General features: G+C 43.6%; 2 protein-coding genes across 5 annotated transcripts in view; one reads left to right on the top strand and one right to left on the bottom strand.

Moving 5' to 3' along the window:
• The window catches only part of ERP44 (endoplasmic reticulum protein 44), a 38,338-nt gene extending 19,679 nt beyond the window's left edge, over nucleotides 1-18,659 (bottom strand). Inside the window, exons 1-4 of the mRNA XM_033169346.1 lie at nucleotides 18,561-18,659; nucleotides 6,886-6,958; nucleotides 5,997-6,036; nucleotides 5,487-5,602 (exon numbers count right to left, since the gene is read on the bottom strand). Coding sequence (XP_033025237.1) covers nucleotides 5,487-5,602; nucleotides 5,997-6,036; nucleotides 6,886-6,958; nucleotides 18,561-18,620 — 289 coding nt within the window. The 5' untranslated portion in view covers nucleotides 18,621-18,659. The remainder of the gene's footprint in view (nucleotides 1-5,486; nucleotides 5,603-5,996; nucleotides 6,037-6,885; nucleotides 6,959-18,560) is intronic.
• Nucleotides 18,660-19,086: 427 nt separating this feature from the next.
• Nucleotides 19,087-20,376, top strand: part of INVS (inversin) — a 60,530-nt gene continuing 59,240 nt past the window's right edge. For 2 of the 4 annotated variants that reach the window (XM_033169542.1, XM_033169539.1), the window contains exon 1: nucleotides 19,087-19,135. The gene's annotated coding sequence lies outside the window, so the exon portion shown is untranslated. Of the gene's footprint in view, nucleotides 19,150-20,376 lie in introns of all 4 variants that reach the window. The other 2 variants (XM_033169540.1, XM_033169541.1) reach the window with 2 other exon arrangements.

Raw genomic sequence — 20,376 nt, 5'->3', positions numbered from 1 at the left:
CCCAATCTTGTCTATCTATCAAATACTTTCCCCCCTCACTGTAGCTTGTGACAAGAAAGGTTAAAACTATCTGAAACAAAATTTGCAGCTGAAGTACAGCACCATACCAATGGATAGTTAGTTGGTAAAGTAAGCTTGTAAAATCAATGGAGGATGGATCCAAATGTCCCATGGCAAGAACAGTAGGCAGTTCTGAATACATTTGCCTGGTCTGCAGCCTCCTGCCCACCCACCTACCCACTTCAGGGGGCTTCAGAGTAGCCATGTTCAGATAGTAAATAACAGCTTCTTAAACCACATTCACGTGTTTTCCCCCCTTGCAGCTCCCTCTCCTACTCCCAACTCTTTGCTACAGCCTGCTTTGTTAAGCCAACATTTCCTCTTATAGCTAAGTCAAGCAACTCTGGTTCAATGTTATCCTGGTCTGTTAACCAACATTAAAACAGAGCTCTTCAGTTTGAATATTATCAAGAAACAACAGATTAATGCAAACTAGGATTGTTGCAACAAAGCCAGCACACAATATGATGAGGGACATTTATGTTGTATGAAGTTATGGACAAACATCTGAATCATTTTCATAAACTGTATACAGACTACCCAAACCACCATCTAGAGACAGTAGGGTTAGCATACCATCAGCAGGGCCTTTGGAAATTATCTTTCAGAAAAGTATAAAAAATGCAAGGACATGAAATGCTGTTTGAACTAATTCACAAGTCAAACAATGAACATCTTAAATAATTTCATTAAACCTTGACATGTGATACAAGTGGAGTCAACACAATTATAGCTACTACAATATACTTCTAAAATTGAAAACAAAAAAGTGCAAACAATGTTATGATTTTTATTCATCAACAACATGTGTTGTAGTTCATCAAAGTACTTGTTGCTGACTTCCAAAAGACTCCTACCTGAAACTGGTATAGCTGGCACACTGAATAATTTGAAACATATAATGGGGGGGGGGATCTACAGGTGTACATTTAGCAAACCCCATTATATGTGTGCATGACCTTGCATATTATGCACGGCAGAGCATTTTACTCCCTCTCAAGACGAAGGCACATTGCACTGCAATTTTGGAGTTCTGCCGTACAGAGTGACAGGCAGACAGAATTCAAAGCACTAGCCTCCCCAGAGTGTGCACTACTCTTGCTGTATTGAGTCGCTAATGACTGCTGACTGGAGGATGAGATGGTATTGCTCCCTCAGGTCCTGCCATGGGAGAGGCAATTGGTTCCTCTACCCTGGCTAGGAATAAGTGGAGGACCAACCTTGGTTTTGGTACGGCTTATTCTGCTTATTCAGTAACTTTTGCTATCTATTCAAGTGTCCTGTTTCTTGCACCACCACTTTCTCACTCACACATACCTAGGACAGGCCTCTCAGCTCTGGTGCTGCCACTGACTGTGCCTCTGGATTGACCCTCCAGTGGATCATTTATCCAATGTTTGCTTAGTCTTTTTAGTTTGGCTCCCAGCATGCTTGGCTGCCTATGACTCAGCACTGACAACTGGACTGCAGCCCCTCTATTTAGCTCAATTCACGAGGAGGATAATATCATAAGTTTATAACACTTCTGTTAAAATAACACTGGCCACCATGAAAATGTATATCTGAAAATTCATAGTAAAATAAATAAAATGACAATAACAAAAATCTGAACCATGATCAAATGGGAAATTCATCTAGCACTGGATTGGTTTGATCTTTAAAATGTTTATTTTAGAAATGGTATGCAAGTGGCCTTATGTGAAGGTGGGGTTTACAACAATAAAAGAAAGTCCTTTACTGCTAATCCCCTATGAAGCTTCACATCTTCATGGTTCACCTGACCTACCAAGTCCTCATGAATTGCTTTGTGGATAGGAGAGGTATGATCTGACAGCTGGGAAGTAATATCTGAAAGCACAAACTTCAAGGAATCTGCAACTTTTCACAATTACCTCCCTTGTAATTGGCAGGGTAAAAATGTACTTTCTCCTGCTTTAGGGGGAAATAGTGTTTTTATTATATTAGTCTGTACAGTGGTACCCCCGTGTTATGTACGCGATCCGTTCGCCACGTAACCCGGGCGTACGTAACGCGAACGGACAAAAAAAGAAAAAACCCGGAGGTTCGCAAGTTTTTGCACTTCTATGCATGCGCAAAGTGTGCAGAACACTTCTGCGCACCCACGCACTCCGTGGAGGACTTCCGGGTCACAGAGGTCCATAACTCGAACGTACACAACATGGAGCGTACACAACACAAGGTATGACTGTACACAGGTCCCTGGATTTACTCAGACTTTTTTTGCACATTTAGCAACCAACCCAAACAAGAGCAGGAAATGATGTGATAGCAGCTGCTGTAATAAAGACACTGCTTTGTCCTCTGATATGGCCACAACACTGAAAGAAACTGGGGAAGGTGCAGCAGGTTAAGACACACTGGGGCACAAATCTTAATTTCACATATAAGATCATGAGGACTGAACTGGAGGTAACAGACCAGGATTGATACCTTGGGGTCACAGTAGATAGCTTGATGAAGATGCAAGCCCAGTGTGAAAAGGGCAAAGCCAATGCTAGAGACCATGGGCAAAGAAATGGAAAATAAAACTGCTGATATATTAATGCAATTAAATAAACCTATGATGGTCCCAGTGTTAGAAACTTATATATAAAAGCTAGGAGCTAAATGGCACCTTAAGCCTAGGTTATGGGCGCAACAACGGAACATCTAGGCGTGCTTTGTTTATATAACAATAATACAAAGCTGAAAATGAATGAACTGCAGCTAAAATACTACGTTCATTTTTCACATGGTCTAGTCCTTCCTCTGCCCACCCCCCTAGTATTCTTAAGAAGGTCTCTTCTTCAGTCTTCAGAGAGTAGCTAGAAGCAGGGAGGCAGAAAAAGCTCCTCCTTTCCTTCCACTCTGCAGTTTCCATCTGAAATATTAGGCACAGTACTGCACCCAGAGCTCAGAAACTGCTCATGCTAATGAAATTCTCTGTTGCAAAATCCACCTAGAACAATGAGAGTTTTGAACACTGGATAGTCCACATTTGTAGTACTGCGTAAAGTTCTGGTCATCTCACTTTAAAAAAGGCTATTGGCGAGCTGCAAAAGCTTCAGAAAAGGCAAACCAAAATGAGCACTCTTTGGGTTTGGTTAGCCAGCCAGTTAACATGACCTTGTCCAGCCCACATTTCACTAGTGCTCATCCTGGAACAAAGGAACTTCATAGGAGACTGCATTGCTAAACCACTGAAGTGCAATACATCAAGAGGTTCAATTATATCACTTGTGAACTGAGAAAAATGATTTTTAGCACATTATATGTTGTTAACTGGGTTATCAATGCCGGGATGTCTGTACTACCAATACCTGTTCTGTAAACTACTGCAAATTACTTATCACTGTGCTTTTCTTCCTCATATAGTGGTCATATAGTATCAACTAGATACAGTTCCCCCCTTCATGGATCACTGGCTTGTCGAGGCGAAGGGGCTTGAATAACTCCAACAAGCTATGAGCTATGCTGTGCAAGGCCACCCAAGACAGACAGCTGAGAGTTTAAACAAATGTGATCCACCTGGAGAAGGAACTCCAGTATTTTGCCAAGAAAACTCCATGGACACAAAAAAGGAGAAGCTTTGAGAAGAAAGTGAGAGTTTCCAAGGCATGCTCTGGTTCATGGGGTCACGGAGAGTCGAACAACTAAGAGGACTACTGTAAAAAACAACAAGATACAGTTTCAAGCAGACACCTGCAACGTTCTGCTACCAGCAACTGAATCATATTAATTCAGGAAAGGAAGCACTTTATTTGGTAGGCTGCTCGATTGTTTAATCACTGTTAAGAGACTCCTTTCATTATATCTGCAGCATGCCATAAATAATAATAATAATAATTTTAAAAAGGCATTCTTTTCTTTTCCAACCCTTTCCCACAGTATTACAGCAAAACTCCACAATCATGTTAACCAAAAATTAAAGTGTATTTCATTTCCGGGCAGCCTCACCAATTAAATCTGGACCCTTCCAATCAACCACAGTCTCAGCACCCTATTTTCTACACTACCCGCTTTTTCGTTCTTTTAAGAAGCATGGTGAAACAGAAAAGCACTAATGCCTTCAGAATTTTAAGAACTGAATCTACACATCCTCCCAACAAAACATCTTTATATTGGTTGTGAGGGCAAGTAAAATGACATTTTGTCATTAGGTATCAAACATTGTGCAGGACATCAATAATTCTTTTTAATTTGCTGGGCCTCAAAGACTGGAAGGATGGAGCTGCTAGGGCCCACAGTAGGCTTAAGCACCAGTGCACAAACAGAAGATAGATTTGAGAGCCTGACCACTGTGAATGCAGCTATGAATGTGAAAGCAGCTACTTCTGCTTCCTACAGAGACTGCAGTTTCACAAGGGGAATGCTATTTGCATTGCAAATGATGCCTCTGCCCAATTAACTCCACTAAAAGCCAATGTATACTATACACTCAGAAACCAAAGGTGTTGAGTTTTATTATTAAAAAGCTCACATCTACCATTAGGGGAAAAGAAATGAGGGACCAAAGCATACTTAATTCAGAATCTTTACAGTATGTGGTGCTATACAGTAAACACAGAAGTTGACATGAGACAGTTTGAATGGCAGCTCATTATATGGCTCAATTTGCTGTTCTGTGGCTGGGTCAACCATGCCCATTACTGGTATAATCAGGCATAACAAACTGTACCCATTATGATGCACAGAGAGTAACAGACTCACGTGTATTGGAGGATAGATGGTGTTGGTTTTTTTTAAACTAAGTTAATGGCTTAAAAGATTATATCCTGATTTAAAGGGAAGCCAAATAGAAACCAAACATGTTCAAACCAACACTTGAAGGCTTGGATTGCAAGATACCTTAAATTCATGTTATGTTTCCTTCCCCCTTCTTCCTGCTGCAGTAATCTTTGATGCCCAAAATGGCTCCCTAGACGGAAGATGCTGGGCATGGAAGGAGATGGGACATTTTACTTCAATGAACCTCCTTGAATAGAATCCATTTATCTTAGGATCCAAGCCATTGTCTTTTAAACGTGAATCATGACTGTGTATCAAACCAAAGCACCTCACAAGTAAAAGAGATTTCAGTATATTTCTTTCCAATTTTAGATCAAGGAAGGTCTACTTTTCCCAATACCACAAACCCCTGCATTTTATTTTATTTTATTTTATTTTCTTAAAAACACTTTGCAAGAGAATGCAATTTCAAGCTTGGGGAAACTGTGTTGAATAATGCAGGTTATGAGCAGCCTTTACATAGAAGGTTTGTAGAAATTCCTCTCTTTTGAAGTATATTTATAATTCGTTTTACTAGATATCCTTTTTAAACCACTGCAAAAGCTTGTACTTGCTCAAAAGACATTTCAGGACTTGAATTTGCACAAGAAGACATTTAAAATGGTAACAGCTGAATGAAAAAGGATTACAGTACTCACAGTGCTGATCACAATCTACTCTGGCAAACACAACTTGATTCTTATCTGGGAAATCCTCTTTAATGACATTAGAAGCTTCCTCAAAAATAGGATGCAGCATTTGACTAAAACGACACCTGTTGAAAGGGAGAATACAAAAAAAAGGTCCAATTACTGAAAATAAAATATCTGGAGATTCCATATATAGCACCATTTGAAGCAGTAATTCTACTGTGGATTATCATTCCCACCCACACTGAGGGGAGCAAGTGGAGGAGCCCAAGGCAGTTTCTAGTTCTAAGGGTCTAATCCTGGGAAGTACCACCTGGCCATGCTGATAGGCTGCATTAGACACAAATAAAATATATCTAGTAGAAGTTTAAAAGCAGACTGAGAAAATATTTTGTATGTTTTGCTAATTAAATATAATAAATTTAACATTGTCTAATTTCTGTTTTGAGTCTTACAATGGCAGAAGTTTGGAAGTACTGTGTTGATAAAACTATCCAATGGAAGTGTAGAAATACTTACCAATCAGCATAAAAATTCACTAAAGCAACATCTGCATTGTCTAAGGGAAAGAACGACATTTTATTGTTAAAAGTTGCGACAGTAGAAAACCAAGGCCTAACTAGGCACACACACACACAAAAATCAATCTTGACATTACAGCTCCTAGAATTGCAAAAGGAAGAATTTGAGCGTCTATGAATTCAAAGTTTGAGTTAGCTTTAGTTACAAAACCTGAATTACTAGGCTAACTTTCCTCCCCATTTATTCTCTCTTTCTTCTGGAATGTGTTACTCTATGCTAAAAAGGTACGTACATTTGGACGTCAGTTGTCAGTGGCCTTGTAAATTAATGTAAGAACCTTGAATCTGTCCTGGTAAAATTAGCATTGCACAGTCACACTTTTCACACACAAAACCAAACTTAGCAATGGAAAGTAAGGGTTGCAATTATGGATACTGATGAGAAAGTGAACCCCACTAAACTCAGTGCTTAATTCTGAATATACCATACATGCCTAGGACTGCAGTGTAACTTTGATTTTACTTTTAGATTTGCATTATGGAAGCTTCCCCATGCTTTTCTAGCAGTGTTATTGAGTTCCAAAGATAAAAGCGTTTTTTAGCAATTTTTACCTGTCACTGTTGTGCTCAGTTTAGGATTATTGCATTAGCTCTCTTTAGGTGCCATCCTGTCCTATATTGTACTAACCAACAAAAGTACACATGCACAGAACTGAAACTAAAACTGAACATAAAGACATACTTAAAGCAATTTAATGTTCTCCCCAGACTACTTATGACTCTGAATGCTGGCAGGACTCATACCAAAAATGAATTCAACAATATATTGCTTGAGAAAAGCAAATGTATTTGTAAAAAAACCACAGGGCAAAGGTTTGCATACTTACTTAAAGTATCATCTATATTCCCACCATCGAGGCTTGTTATTTCACTTCTTGCTGGATTAAAAAACCAGGACACCTGCAAAAATACACACATTTTAATAAATAATCTGACATTTATCTATCTCATTCTTGCTTGGTCAAATCCTCTTCCTTGTATTATAATGAATGGAGCTCCATGCATTAGAAGAGCAGGGTGGGTCATATAGGTGACTCTCACATATTCAGCATGAACACCTACATGATACTGCAGGGTTCCAGCCCAGTTAGAGGTCCATGTTTTACAGTTCTTTTTTGCAAAACATCCACACTGATGCTTCAATGTGTGCAGCAAACTCAAGAAATATGAAAACCATCCAAGTTTCCAGTGTTGATGGCACAACAGAGGTCCATCATAATATCCAGGAAAAGGAGCAAATATGCAAGGGCAAAATGCTAAGTCTGGCAATTCATTTATGTATTTTAAAAGACTTGCCAGGCTTTACTTTAGAAATAAATCTTAAAGTTAAGCGAAAGATCTCCACATCTAGGTCTGGAGATGTTTGTTACTCTTTTCTGGTTTAATGTAACTAAAATAGTGGGGCCTTTAGCATTTTGAAGCATGTTTCACAGGGCTCATTTGGGAGGAAGGGTGGGGATAAAATTTTAATGAATAAATACATTAAATAAGAACATAAATACATAAGTTACAAAAAAGTGGGGGCTGTAGTAAACCATGGAAAATATACAGGAGATACACAGATATTGTCAAAATAAGTATTATGCCAATTCAATAAAGTTAAAACATGCCCAAAATCATAGGCTTAGTTTAAATATTTTTCTGGATCTACCTGATGAAAGAAAAAGGAAATGGAAGCACAGGAAGAGAAGCTTTTTTTAAGGTCAAGAAGGTATCATTTCCAATAAAGCAAATGCCAAATCAATGTATTAAAACATTTTAAGAATGAAATTAAAAGTTTTGGAATTTCCTACATTAACCCCACCCACCCACGCCTGGCACAGGATGAAAATTGCAGAAATTCAGCAAAACTAGTGAGAAAATTTAAAGGAAAAAGTTATTTGTATTTTTCTCAACAATACAGTTCTTCAGACATCAATAATAATAATACATTATAATCACTGACCTCCCTTCCATCCTTCCCTCCAAATATCAATTGCTGCTGCATATTATAATCCACCCCTAGATTCTTTTTCTCATTTTAATCTTGATATCCCATTTACTGCTGAATTTACTCTAAGCCTACTAGCAATTTAAGTGAAAGGAAAATTCAAGTACTGTACAGTACTGTAGAGGACAGATAACTAATTTATGGTGCAAGGTATTAACTGCAGCTTGCAGTCTGAACAAGATTTATTAGAAAAACTAAAAAGACATACTGCTGAAATACAGAATGAAGGAAGTGTGCTTAATTAAGGTTAAATGAGACATCAAATTCATCTGATAATCAAAGGTTAATGCAGTGGACATACAGAACAATTCTGCAGTATCACAAATGTTTCTGTGTCCTGAATACTGGAACAACTTAAACTTTTGTTCTACAATAACCAATGACATTTCTCTTTACTTAAAAAATGCATTTCTTTTGATACTCAAGGCAACACACATTGTTAGGTTTCCTTTCATTAAGCAGACCAAATTGCTAAATATATTTCAGTAGTTTTCATTAGCATATCCTAGCTAGAACTTCGTTTGTGGTTTAGCCTTGACTAAACAGGATTACAACACTTTCTCTTGCATTAGCTCTTTTCTGCAAAAAACAGTAATTCTGCTACATGCTTAACAAGGTGCACATAAAATCCCACACAAACTAGTTTATTTTCTTTAAAGTGACTTTCTCTCTCCAGTTCAAATGCCCAAAGCAGCTAGTAGTATAAACATTTCATGACCAGCAATAATGTGAAGCAACACTTGCAATATAAAAAAATACACAAGAGCAGCAATAAAATGCCAGAGAAGCTATAGTTGAAGAGAGAAGTCTAAGTAGCAAGAAAACCAATGGCTTGCTGGAAAAGTATATAATCTGACTTCACATGGCAGAGGATTCCACTACAGAAAAAGCCCTCTGAGCCCACTACAGAAAAACCATCAACTGCACCTCAGAAAGTAGTGGCATGCAAAAAAAAAAAAAAAAGTATCCTAAGATGGACAGACAGACTCATGTTATCCCTTGAGATAACTTTGCCCTAAGGCCCAAGCTGTATACTTAGGAACTATACCCTCTTTGAAGAGGCGGGGGACCTATTAGGATGGTCCACCCTCGAGGGAAGATGGATTCAATGGGTTTCCAGACGGCTCTGAGGGATTTTCCGACTGATAGGACCGGTGCTACTTTTGAAGCCCTGGGAAACCCCTGGAACACCTGAATGGCTCGGGCTGTTGACATGATCGCCCCTGAATGCTCTCTCCCACTTTGTGGAGCCCATTTGGCTCCTTGGTATCAGGGTTCGAAATTAGCAGGGCACCAGGCGCATTTTGCACCTAAAGATTCTCTATTTGCGAGCTCCTCAAAAGGTCTCGGTGCCAATTTTTGCACCTGGCTGACCGAAATGTATGTGCTTTGAAGCCTTGAAGTATGAGGATAGACAATATGTTAAGGAGTTTAACAATAAAGAGTAACAGTGCTAAGCAGTGTTGCCAATAGATCTCCACTAACCCTGTTTATCATGGTTTTTCACTTCCACAGATGGGCATGTGTAGCAGTATTAAAGTATACCATTGACTTATGTAGTTCTATGGTATTGTTTATCTACCTGTCCCTAGACTCATGATCTTAAATAACACCAGCTGAATGGATTTGCTGGTAATTTTAATGTTTCATTTGTAGTAAACCACTTAGAAGTTCAATACATCAAGTGATATACAAATTTGGTTAATTAAAGAAGATCAGTACTGAAAACATAACCCTGGGCTCCTTCAATCATCTGGGCAGTCAGGTACTACCAGTACCTGCTAGAAGCTCTTTGGAGAAAGAGTCTGGTGGGCATGGAACTTGGTCCTGACCTCCCTGTATTACAAAAGTTATGATTTGAAGTACTATCTGAACAACGCATTGAAAGCCATATAAACTGACATGACTACGTACATATACAAGGGATCTGGGGCTATCTGAGGTGAACATCTTTAAATCAATAATCTCCAATACAGTGGTGTTGCAGAAACTCTCATACCATGAAATTGTTACTCCTAAGCCTCTCGTAAATGCCATTTACATACATTTCCAGCACAGTTCTCTCAATTAGCCCTAAATAGAAACTCAACCTCCTGCCACCAAGCTTAATGAGCAAAGGTGCTGCTGAAGTGAAAAGGGCTACTAGACAGAAAATTATAAATTACAACATATCCAAGATGGGATCAGAAACCTTTTTACTATTGACTGTATTATGTGCATCAGGGCAAACCAAAGTTGGTCAGCAGAATAAGATGTGATGACAGAAAATTAAAAAGGTAAGTTTTCAAAAGTAGGCTGCTGAACAGCTGTAAGGCATGGGTGATGGTACTAGAATTTCAAGTGGCGAAGCAGTGCTGAGGAAGCTCTGTCCACCCACTCCCATCTCATGGGCTTCAAGACTAGAAGTAAGCCCAGATAGGAGAAAAGTTACAAGGACGTGTGGGCCAGAAAATTGCTCTCACACTTCACTAGGGACAGGTAGGTAGCCGTGTTGGGTCTGCCGTAGTGGGGGGGGGGGAATTCCTTCCAGTAGCACCTTAGAGACCAACTAGGTTTGTTCTTGGTATGAGCTTTCGTGTGCATGCACACTTCTCCAGATACTTCACTAGGGCTGAGCGATGTCGGGCCTCCTACATCATGAGATATCACCAGCCAGTGGAGGAGCTTCATGCTCTGGCACCGGGGGTGGGAAGCAGGTGGGGGAGGGCTGGTGCACGTTCGGGGGGTGTGATGCGTCGCCCTCAGGGGTGTGGCGTGTGTTCTGGGGGTGTGGCACACAGCACGGGTGGGGGCAGCCGGGATGGAACCCTACTGGGCTCACGCTGCCAGCGGTGCCCCGCCCCCTACGCCCCGTCCTTCCTACGCCAGTGTCACCAGCTAAACATTGTGATATATTAATATGTATCACAATGTCTGAAATAAGGATGTAAGGTGAACAGGGCAACGTCCTGAAAACTGTTACTCCTTAGAAGTCTAAAACGGATACATTTTTACCTAACTATAACATATTGTTACAACTATTGGCTTGTATTAAAAACAACAGTTAAGGATCTGAGCAAAGGTAGCATCAGATTGAAGCCACAGAATTGAGAAGAAATATTTATTCCATTACTATTACTTGCAGCCTATCAGATATAGAGGCTCAGTATGCATGTCAGTTAACAGTTTAACATGTGCTGAACTGAGCTGTTTTGCTCTACCCTGAGGATTAAAAGAAACTCTGATCCCTGGCTTTCTGTTTTGGAATGAAGGACTGTGCTTTGTCTTGCTCCAAACCAACGGTTAGTGCTGTTTGAAGCAAAACCACAGTTCCCAGTTTAGACACAATGCTAAACTAGGGATCATGGTTCCCCCCCCCACGATAGCAAGCATGAACAAAGTGGGTGAGATCAGGTTGTGCACACTACATTACTATACAGTTTACCATGATGTGTGAATGCTCTTATAGTCAACTCAAGAATCCACATGAACAGGAACAGTCAGTCCACAAATCTATTGCTTCCCTAAGAAGTCTCCATGTCAAATTACTTCCCTTCAGCAATGTTCCCTGGTTTCACCTTTTGTACATCACTCAGGCTTTCATCAGGCAGTGTGTCAAGGATTCCACTGAATGTTTAGGTTAAACCAGCCCTTGAATATACACAAATAGTATAAACCTTTGTAAGTTTTTGCTATTATTAAATATGTTGCTTTAAGTACTACAGCAGTCCTAGAACAACAGTGAGCTAATTTTTACAATCACATTTTATAAGTAAACTCCTATCTCTTTGATCTCTGTACACAAAAAATGCTACCAGTAACTGCTGAGTGGAAATTGGTAACTGAAATAAGAACAGGGAAGTACTCACATTATTACAAACATACTTACTGGCACAAAGCAACATGTACCCATTTAAATATATAAATACTACTCAAAATAAAATGAGCTCAATTTATGATATCCTTTAAGTGCCTGTTAAAATACCACCCAAAACCAAAACTACCTAGTTGCTTCTGTCTTAGTCAGTACTTGCAGATATCAAAACCCACACAGCAAGTTTGTATCAGTTTATATAAACACACAATATGTTTATATTGGGCTTTAAAAAATAACACTGAATACTAGCAGTTTTTTTTTTTAAACTCTGGAATACAGTCATACCTTTCATACCTTGGGTTGCATTTGCTGTGGGTTACGTTCGCTGTGGGTTGCGTTTGCTGCAGGATACGAACGCGCTGAACCCAAAAGTAGCGGAATGCGTTACTTCCGAGTTTCAGCGCTCACACAGATACACTAAATCGCGCTTTGCACATGCGCAGAAGTGCCAAATTGCGTCACGTGCGTGCACAGACACAGCGGCGCAGGTTGCAGATGTGCCTCCCGAACGGATCATGTTTGCAACCCGAGCGTCCACTGTACTAGAATGGAGCATACTATTTGATGCTAGAACCAGGATTTTTATTTTTTTCCAGCTATGTGAATACAACAGTATACAAGTATATTCTAAATGTACTTTGATATGATCCACATGGATCGGTTATCAATAAAAACAAGCTCTGAAGTATTTTGTTTTCTATTCTTCTAGCTTCTATAATTTTTGCTTTCTCCATAAGTTCACTATTTGATTGTTCTCCTTATCCTCTCAGATAGCCCCAATTCATCATTTTTCCTAAGTGTATCCCACCTGAAACATAATCCATACACTAATGAAATTAATCAGGAACTGCCTTCCAAAACCAGAGCCATGTACCATAAAATCCATAATTTGTTTTTAATCATCAGGTGACGGCACAGCTCATGAGATGGCAGAAAACACACAGTAATAACTCAATTAAAGGCTCACTCAATATTTAAATGGAATCTTAATCTACATCATTTGCTCAACAGCTTTCAAAGCATTGAGCTGGTTCACACATCACATTTGATCAGTTTTTTGTTTTTTTTAACACCATTTAGTGTGAATATGCAGAATGCTGGTGCACACTACTGAAAGGTTCTTGCTGTGATTCTTCCCCATACCTGCCTCACAACAAGCCAGAGTCTGGCTTATCATGACATACAAGCCTGCCATAACAAGGCAGACTCTGGTTTGTTTTGCAGCACCCAGGGAGGACCATAATGAAAACTTCATTTAAACCACACTTTGTTTCATTTTCAGGTTTGATTTAATTTGAAATGCAAACTGGGCCATTTGCTCACTAGCCACTTGCCTAGTCCTCTATATCATATAATTATTCCCCTGGTACCCTGATACAAAAGCTGTAAGAAGCTGAGGTTGCATTGATGTGTGCAGGGTTTGAAATTAGCAGGACTCCAGCGCATTTTGTGCCTGAAGATTCTCCATTTGTGAGAACCTCTAAAAGCCTGGGTGCCATTTTTTGTGCCTGGCTGACACTCAAGGATTATTGAAATGTATGTGCTTTGAAGCCTCAAAGTATATGTTAAGGATAGACAATATATTAAGGAGATTAACAATAAAGAGTAGAGTATAGTGGTAACAATAAAGAGATTAGTATAAGTAGTAGAGCTGGATTAGTCTCCAGTATGTCCAGGTAAACCTGGAAAGATCCCTTGACTGAAAATCTGGGGTGCCACTGCCAATCAGTGTGGATAATACTAAGCTAGGTAAATCAATGGTTGATGACTTGGTATAAAACAGCTTCTTATGTTACTATCTTTGGGGATATTTCTGCAACTAAAGAAGCTAGTTAATATAACTCAATCGCACCATACCTTGGTCTCTACTGCAAATTTTTTGTAGTCAAAGTTCCGTTAACCAGATGACTAAGAAATGGAACTTGAGAAATACAATTTGGTCCTTTTCAACTACAAAGGACTGGCAAGCACAATTTGTTCTGGTTCACATATAACATTAAACCATGCACTATGTGTGTGAGCCAAACTGGCCTGAGTGAAGCCTCCAACTTCTGTGCTCTCACCTACTCTTCTCCTATGCAGCTGGAAAAAGGACTTTCCTAGAGTTCATGTTCACTTCCAAATAATCCTGGCTTCAAATGACATAAAATTCACAGAATGTAGTCTGAAATCTTCTAGACAGTTTCTAAACAAGCCAACTTCAAACCATGGGTTATGAAGATGGCTTACTAGCTAACTCTTGCAGTCACTTCCAGCTCTACAATTCTATGATTCTATGGTTTGTACATGCTAAGCTATGATTCTCTGAAAGGGAAACTAAATGCTAGCAAAACCCTTTAATCTGGCGGTGTGAGATAAGGGGGAAGGGGTGTGGCACATTCTAATGTGGTTTAGTGTTAAGTGCAAACCAGGATATCAAAATCTCTTGGACAGTTCTTGTTTCCTCTGGCAACACTGTTTACGGTTTTGCTTGATTCAGCAGCTGTTTTTTTATGCTTAAGAAAGGAAAGCATTTTGAGTCAGACCCAAACTTGATAGGATTGTAGCCTGATTTGAAACAGGTCAAGTCTTTTTGAAAAGGGGGGATTCATATTCCATCCCACCCACCCCCATCAGCATTTAAGTGCTACTTATCTCTCTGCTTGTTCATGAGAAATAATAAAATTTGATGGTTTAGTTTTGGTTGAGTAAGAAAGACAGAAACAGCACCAGTCAATTTTTACAGGATTCTCCTGTTGTACTAATTTGCTGAATACCTTGTGATGAAAATCAAAGCTGCTTCAACACTTTGTTCCTTCAGCATTATGTCTGATAAAAACCTATCTTTCATTAGACAAGGTAAACAATACATATAGACACACAAGGCTGTTTTGCCCTTTAAACTTGTCTGACAGGAACCAAAGAGAGAACCTTCCCAATTTATGCCACCTAAAACTACTTTCATTGGGCTAAGGAATGAGTTAAGCATTGTTAATCCTGAAATGTGTTGTGTTGGATCTGGCATGTCCCTGAAACCTATTTGTTTGGGTGTCAACTTTCCTGTTGTCAATCAAATCACTTGGTGCATGTCTTCAAAGTGGATAGCTTAAGGTACCCTGGTTGCTACTGCCAAATGGGTCCTCTGAATCACTCTGCATGAAGTAAGGATGCTGCTGCCTGATGAAAGTCACAGTGAGATAGGGTGTTAGAGAAATAATCAGTTAGAAAATTACTGTTTTCTTTTTATTCACTTTCTGATATCTCCTACTTCTTTATCTTGCTCTATTTTAATAAACAACCTTGAATTACAAATCTGAAGTTAAAAGACCATACTTGATTGCAGGATTGTAGACCCATGTCTAAGGCAGCGTTCAAAATTCGGCAGGCACATTTTGCATACTTGCCCAGAGGTAATCAATTGGACTTCTAAGCATGCATGTTTGAACCAGACTATAAGAGAAGCAGTCATGATAAATTGTTTTGAAACTTCTTATGAGCAACTGCAATTTCCATAAATTATTATAGCTCTGTGTGCTCCCAGTAAGGGAATCAAACCTAAGGGCCATCAACTCTCACTCTTCTTCTTTTGCTATCAGTAATTCCTATCCCTTGACAAGCTAACCATCACATTATCATCCACCTCTTAAAGAGGTTCCCAAATGTTTCACTGAAAGAAGCAACAACAGAATTCTTGGTTTGTTCATGTTGCAGTCCAAGTTCATCTAACCTTAAAGAAAGAGGTACAGAAAAAGGTATCATTAAAAAAGGCCAAAAAAGAGTCTGATATATGGATATTGCAGGTCTATTTCAAGAAGCTGAACTCTGCAGATCTATGCGCCAGACTAAAATTTGATTTGATGTGACGAAGTCCCCCAACTGTAGCTGTTCCCTACATCCCAGCCAACTCTATACTTGCATCTTTTGTACAGGGATGTCACAGTAGAATTACCTCTCAGACAAAGAATGATCAAAAGGGTCAATCAGGGACACAGGAAGCAGGAAGCAGTTGTTATCAAATAATCTTTTCAGACAGTTAAAATCATTCATTTTAAGCACAGAATAGTAATAATTCTAAATTTATCCAACTCCGCATCATACACAAACCAATTCCTGCCAGAACAGACTGAGCACCATTGTTCTTGGGGAGTTATAAAGTTTAAATCCCTGTAACAGAAAGCAGTCTCCAGGGCCAGTCCACCCATGAGGTAAGGTGATCCCTCAGGTGGCAGCATCCCCAGGGGCAGCAGATCCTAATCTTTATTCCCTCCATGTTCCTGATGTGGATCTTCCCTCACCTCACCCCTTCTTCCCTGGAGAGGGGTGGGGCAGTGGCGGAGGAAGGCTCCTTGGTATCCGGGGCGGCAAAGGAAACGCCCTGGGGCGGGGCGCCGTAATGTCACATTGCGACGTCACGATGCCCCACCCCCTGTGGTGTTTCCGGGAGTGCCGCCGCCGCTTCTGCAGCCCCCTTATAAGCCAAAGAGCCCCCTTTTAAGCTCTGCAGCTCAAAAGGAGGCCATGGAAGCGGTGGTCCGACGACAGAGTGCGCCTGCGCAAAATGTCGCGCAGGCGCACTCCGTCATCGGACCGTGTGCTGCCGCTCCCAGGGTGACGGAGGGAGCGGCAGCGTGTGGGAATGATGGGAGGGGCTGCCGCTTGTCGCCCCCACGTGCCACCTTTCGCTCCGTTGCCCTGGGAGCAGCAGCACCGCACACACCGTGCACTGCTGCTCTCAGGGGGACGGAGCGAGCGGCGGCGCATGGGGGTGACAAGCGGCAGCCCCTCCCGCCACTCCCCACGCACGGCCAGTCACCCCGGGAGCAGCAGCGCTGCACGGACGGGGTGCTCCCTCGGCCGTGTGCTGTTGCTCCCAGGGCGACAGAGCGAGCGGCGGCACATGGGGGTGACAAGCGGCGGCCCCTCCTGCCACTCCCCACGCTGCCGGTCACCCCGGGAACAGCAGTGCTGCACGGATGGGGTGCTCGCTCAGCCGTGCGCTGTTGCTCCTGGGGTGACGGAGGGAGCGGCAGCGCGTGGGAATGGCGGGAGGGGCTGCTGCCTGTCACCCCCACCCTTCCCTGTCACCCGGGGCGTACCGCCCCCACTGCACCCCCCTAGCGACGCCCCTGGGGTGGGGCACCATTTTGTGGTTTGCTTCAGGTGCCAGAATGTCTTGGGCCTACCTTAGCCATCCCCACTCCACAGATGTGGAAGTGATCCTTACTTCTCAGAGTCTGGAGGAAATTAGATGGTGGCATTTTGCACCCTAGACATCACTTAACACTGCCTTGGTATTTTAATCACACCTCAGAGCAAAACAGCTTTGACCAAAACATTCAGGCAGCATCACTTATTTTATGCACTAGTTAAGTGGTACAGAACAGTGGCGCGCGCGCACACACACACACACACAAATAAACCACCTGTGGTTTCCAGCAACTAGCATTCAGAAGCATTGCTGCCTCCAACTGTGGATGGAAAAGTATAGCCACCATGGCTAGTAACCCTTGATACGACTTCTCCTCCACGAATTCTTATAACCCTCCTGTAAAGTCATCCAAGTTGGTGTCATCACTGCCTCCTGCAGGAGCAAGTTCCACAGCTTGACATAGTCTGGCTTTCACACTTCAAACTGGACTTGGGGCTGGGGAGGGGGGGGGAAAGAGGTGTGTCCGAAACAAGTCTCCCCCCTCCAACCCCGGTCTTTCTCGGCGGCAGCTCCTAGCAGGGACCCCCGTTCCTTGAGGAGTTGTGAAGTCTGAATCCCTGTAACGGATAGCCACCTACACCCTACAGGTGCAGAAGTGGCCCTTACCCTCTCCGGGTCTGGAGGAAATTGGACGGTGGCAACTTTGTAGACCAAGGCCTCGCAAAACGCCTTCCCGGGCTCTTTAGACCACGTCTCGGACCAAACAGCTCTGACCAAAGTTCCAGTTACAGGTGGGTAGCCGTGTTGGTCTGCCATAGTCGAAACAAAATAGGAAATTCTTTCCAGTAGCACCTTAGAGACCAACTGAGTTTGTTCTTGGTATGAGCTTTCGTGTGCATGCACACGAAAGCTCATACCAAGAACAAACTCAGTTGGTCTCTAAGGTGCTACTGGAAAGAATTTCCTATTTTGTTTCAGCTCTGACCAAAGGCACCCAAGCAGCGCAACTCATTTCGTGCCATAGTTACGCGATACAGAACAGAGAGAGAGAGAGGAGGCACACAAACACACAATAAAATACACACTTCAGCGTGGCTGCCTCCAGCTAGCTGTGTCAGGCACACTACAGTCACCGTGGCTCGCCTTCCCCATACCCTCTTCTGAAGCCACCCAGTTGCGCTTCTCTCAAGATGGGGCTGGGGAGCCCGGGACGAGGCGCCTTCCTTTCCCTCAGCTCCTCGGCGCGAGCCCTGCACCCCCCACGCCGGCTGCCGGGCCGATTCCGGGTCTGAGGAGCCCGCAGCCTATCAGGCTGAGCCACACCAGCGCTAGCGGCCGCCCCACCCCGACCCGGTTTCACAAGGATACCGGGCGAGCGGGGAGGACCCGCAGCCCAGCGCCCCCCACAGAACAGCAACACGCCCCCCCCCACCCGCTTATTTTGCCCCCCCCTCCGAGTATCTCCGCCTCAGGCAGCTCTGCCCTCCTTGCCGCCCGCCCGCCCGCCCTCCTTCTCCCCTCAGCTCACCAGAAAGAGGAGGAGGCGGCGGCGGCACCCAGGCTCGGGGAAGATGGCGGCAGCTCTCATGGCGGAGGAGGGGGCGGGGCGGGGCAGGGGGGGCGCGTGAGGCGGTGGGTCGCTCGGTGGCTCGGTCTCCCTGCCGCTCCGGCTCTGTCCGGCTCTCTTTCCCCCCGGCCTCCAGGGGAAGTGCGCGGCGGGCGCCGACACGGAGAGGAAGAAGAGGAGGTCGGCTCTCGCTCTGCGCCCGCCTCCCCTTCCTCCCGCCCGCCCCCTTTCCCCTCACGCGAACCGACGCCCAGTTCCGGGTTCGAAGGCACGCCGGGAAACGTCCCCCCCCCCCCCGAGTTAGCTGCGGCAGGCCCGGCCCGCGCGCTTGGGCGAGCGCCCTCTCTGGCAGCGAGGCGGAGCGACAGGGCCCGAAGGCCCGGCTGACGAGCGGCTCCTTTCCGTCCGGGCGTATCCGTTGCCTTCCCGTGAGGGGGTGGGGAGGGAGGGGTCGCCTCTGTTGGCGAAAAGCAGCTTTGGGGGGGGAGGGGAGGGGGTGTCCACTCCCCCTTCTTCTACGAGGAGAGGAGCTTGTGGAGCAGCTTGTGAGGTAGGTGACACGGGGAGGAGAGCGAACGTGTGCACGCAGCCGGGTGCGCGTGTGGTGCTGTCCTGGGCGTCTTCTCCCTTGCGCTGTCCGCGCCTTCTTTGGGAATGGGGATATCGCTGTGAAATAAAGACCACCAGTAGCCATAGCGTTACAAAGCGTGTAGGTGTTCTCTTGCTCTGTTGCTATTTTGTCCTCCGAAAAGCTCTTGGCAAGGGACTTTCACACACTCGCTCCCTTCGCGACACAACAACCCTGCGAAGTAGGTCGTCCGGCGGAGAGGCGTCGGCAGGCCAAGGTGGGCCTTCGTCGCTTCTCTCCTTCTGCACCGGCTGCGCCTCCGCCGCCTGTCTCGTCTGCCCTGGGGCTCGTGGGTGCTGGTTCTTGCGGGAGTTGTGGGTGCTTTTTTTCACGGGGAGTTGGAGCCCATTATCGTCTGGATGGGAGGGAAGGGAGGGAGACGGGTTTGCGCTAAATCTTCCCGGCAGCAGGACCAGCCTTGCCAGGGGATAAAGTGAGAGAGGGCTGCCTCAAGCAGCAGCTTTGGGTGCCAGATTTCAGGCGGCTTCATTCCTCATAAAAGTGTGGATTTTCTGCCTCAGATGCCAAAACACATCTTGGATGTGTGGCCTGAGAGTTTCAGGGCTCCGCAGGTATTTTAACCCAGTTCCCAACCAGCTCTATCTGGCACTTGCCACCTGGGCCCCTCAGACCTGTGGGCTACGGCCAGTGTGGGTGGGAACATTACAGCTTGTTCTTGTGCAAGCATATCTGCTGGGACAAACTCACGCTAGTGGGATTTACCCCCTTCTTGGTCCAAAGGATGAACCTCCTGCAAGCCTACAGTTTCCTCTTCTCCCCAGAACATTTTTGTACATTGTGGACTGCTTTGAAGCAGCTTGCTTTATAGGAAATGCTGCTACTCTCAACCACGGGGCAGGCAAGGAAGGGATATTAAGATTCCCTGAAAATGTTTGGTTTTTAAAGGTTGAAATTCTCCGGGGTGACACTTGGGTACTAAAGGAGGAAAATCTAAATTGAGTCTATTCCAGTGGTTCCCAACTCCCCCCAAGCCTTGGGCCACTTGAAAATTGCTGAGGGCCTTAATGATTTTTCTACTTCTTGTAACCATTGCAATGTGCTAGATGCTGTATGATTTCTCACTGCTTCTTTTATTTCTTACATATTGTATGTATTGCATTACAATCTGAATTCAAGATATAAGGAATA

Source organism: Lacerta agilis, chromosome 14, assembly GCF_009819535.1.
Source record: "Lacerta agilis isolate rLacAgi1 chromosome 14, rLacAgi1.pri, whole genome shotgun sequence".
Classification (NCBI taxonomy): domain Eukaryota; kingdom Metazoa; phylum Chordata; class Lepidosauria; order Squamata; family Lacertidae; genus Lacerta; species Lacerta agilis.
This window is presented reverse-complemented; position numbering and strand designations above follow the sequence as displayed.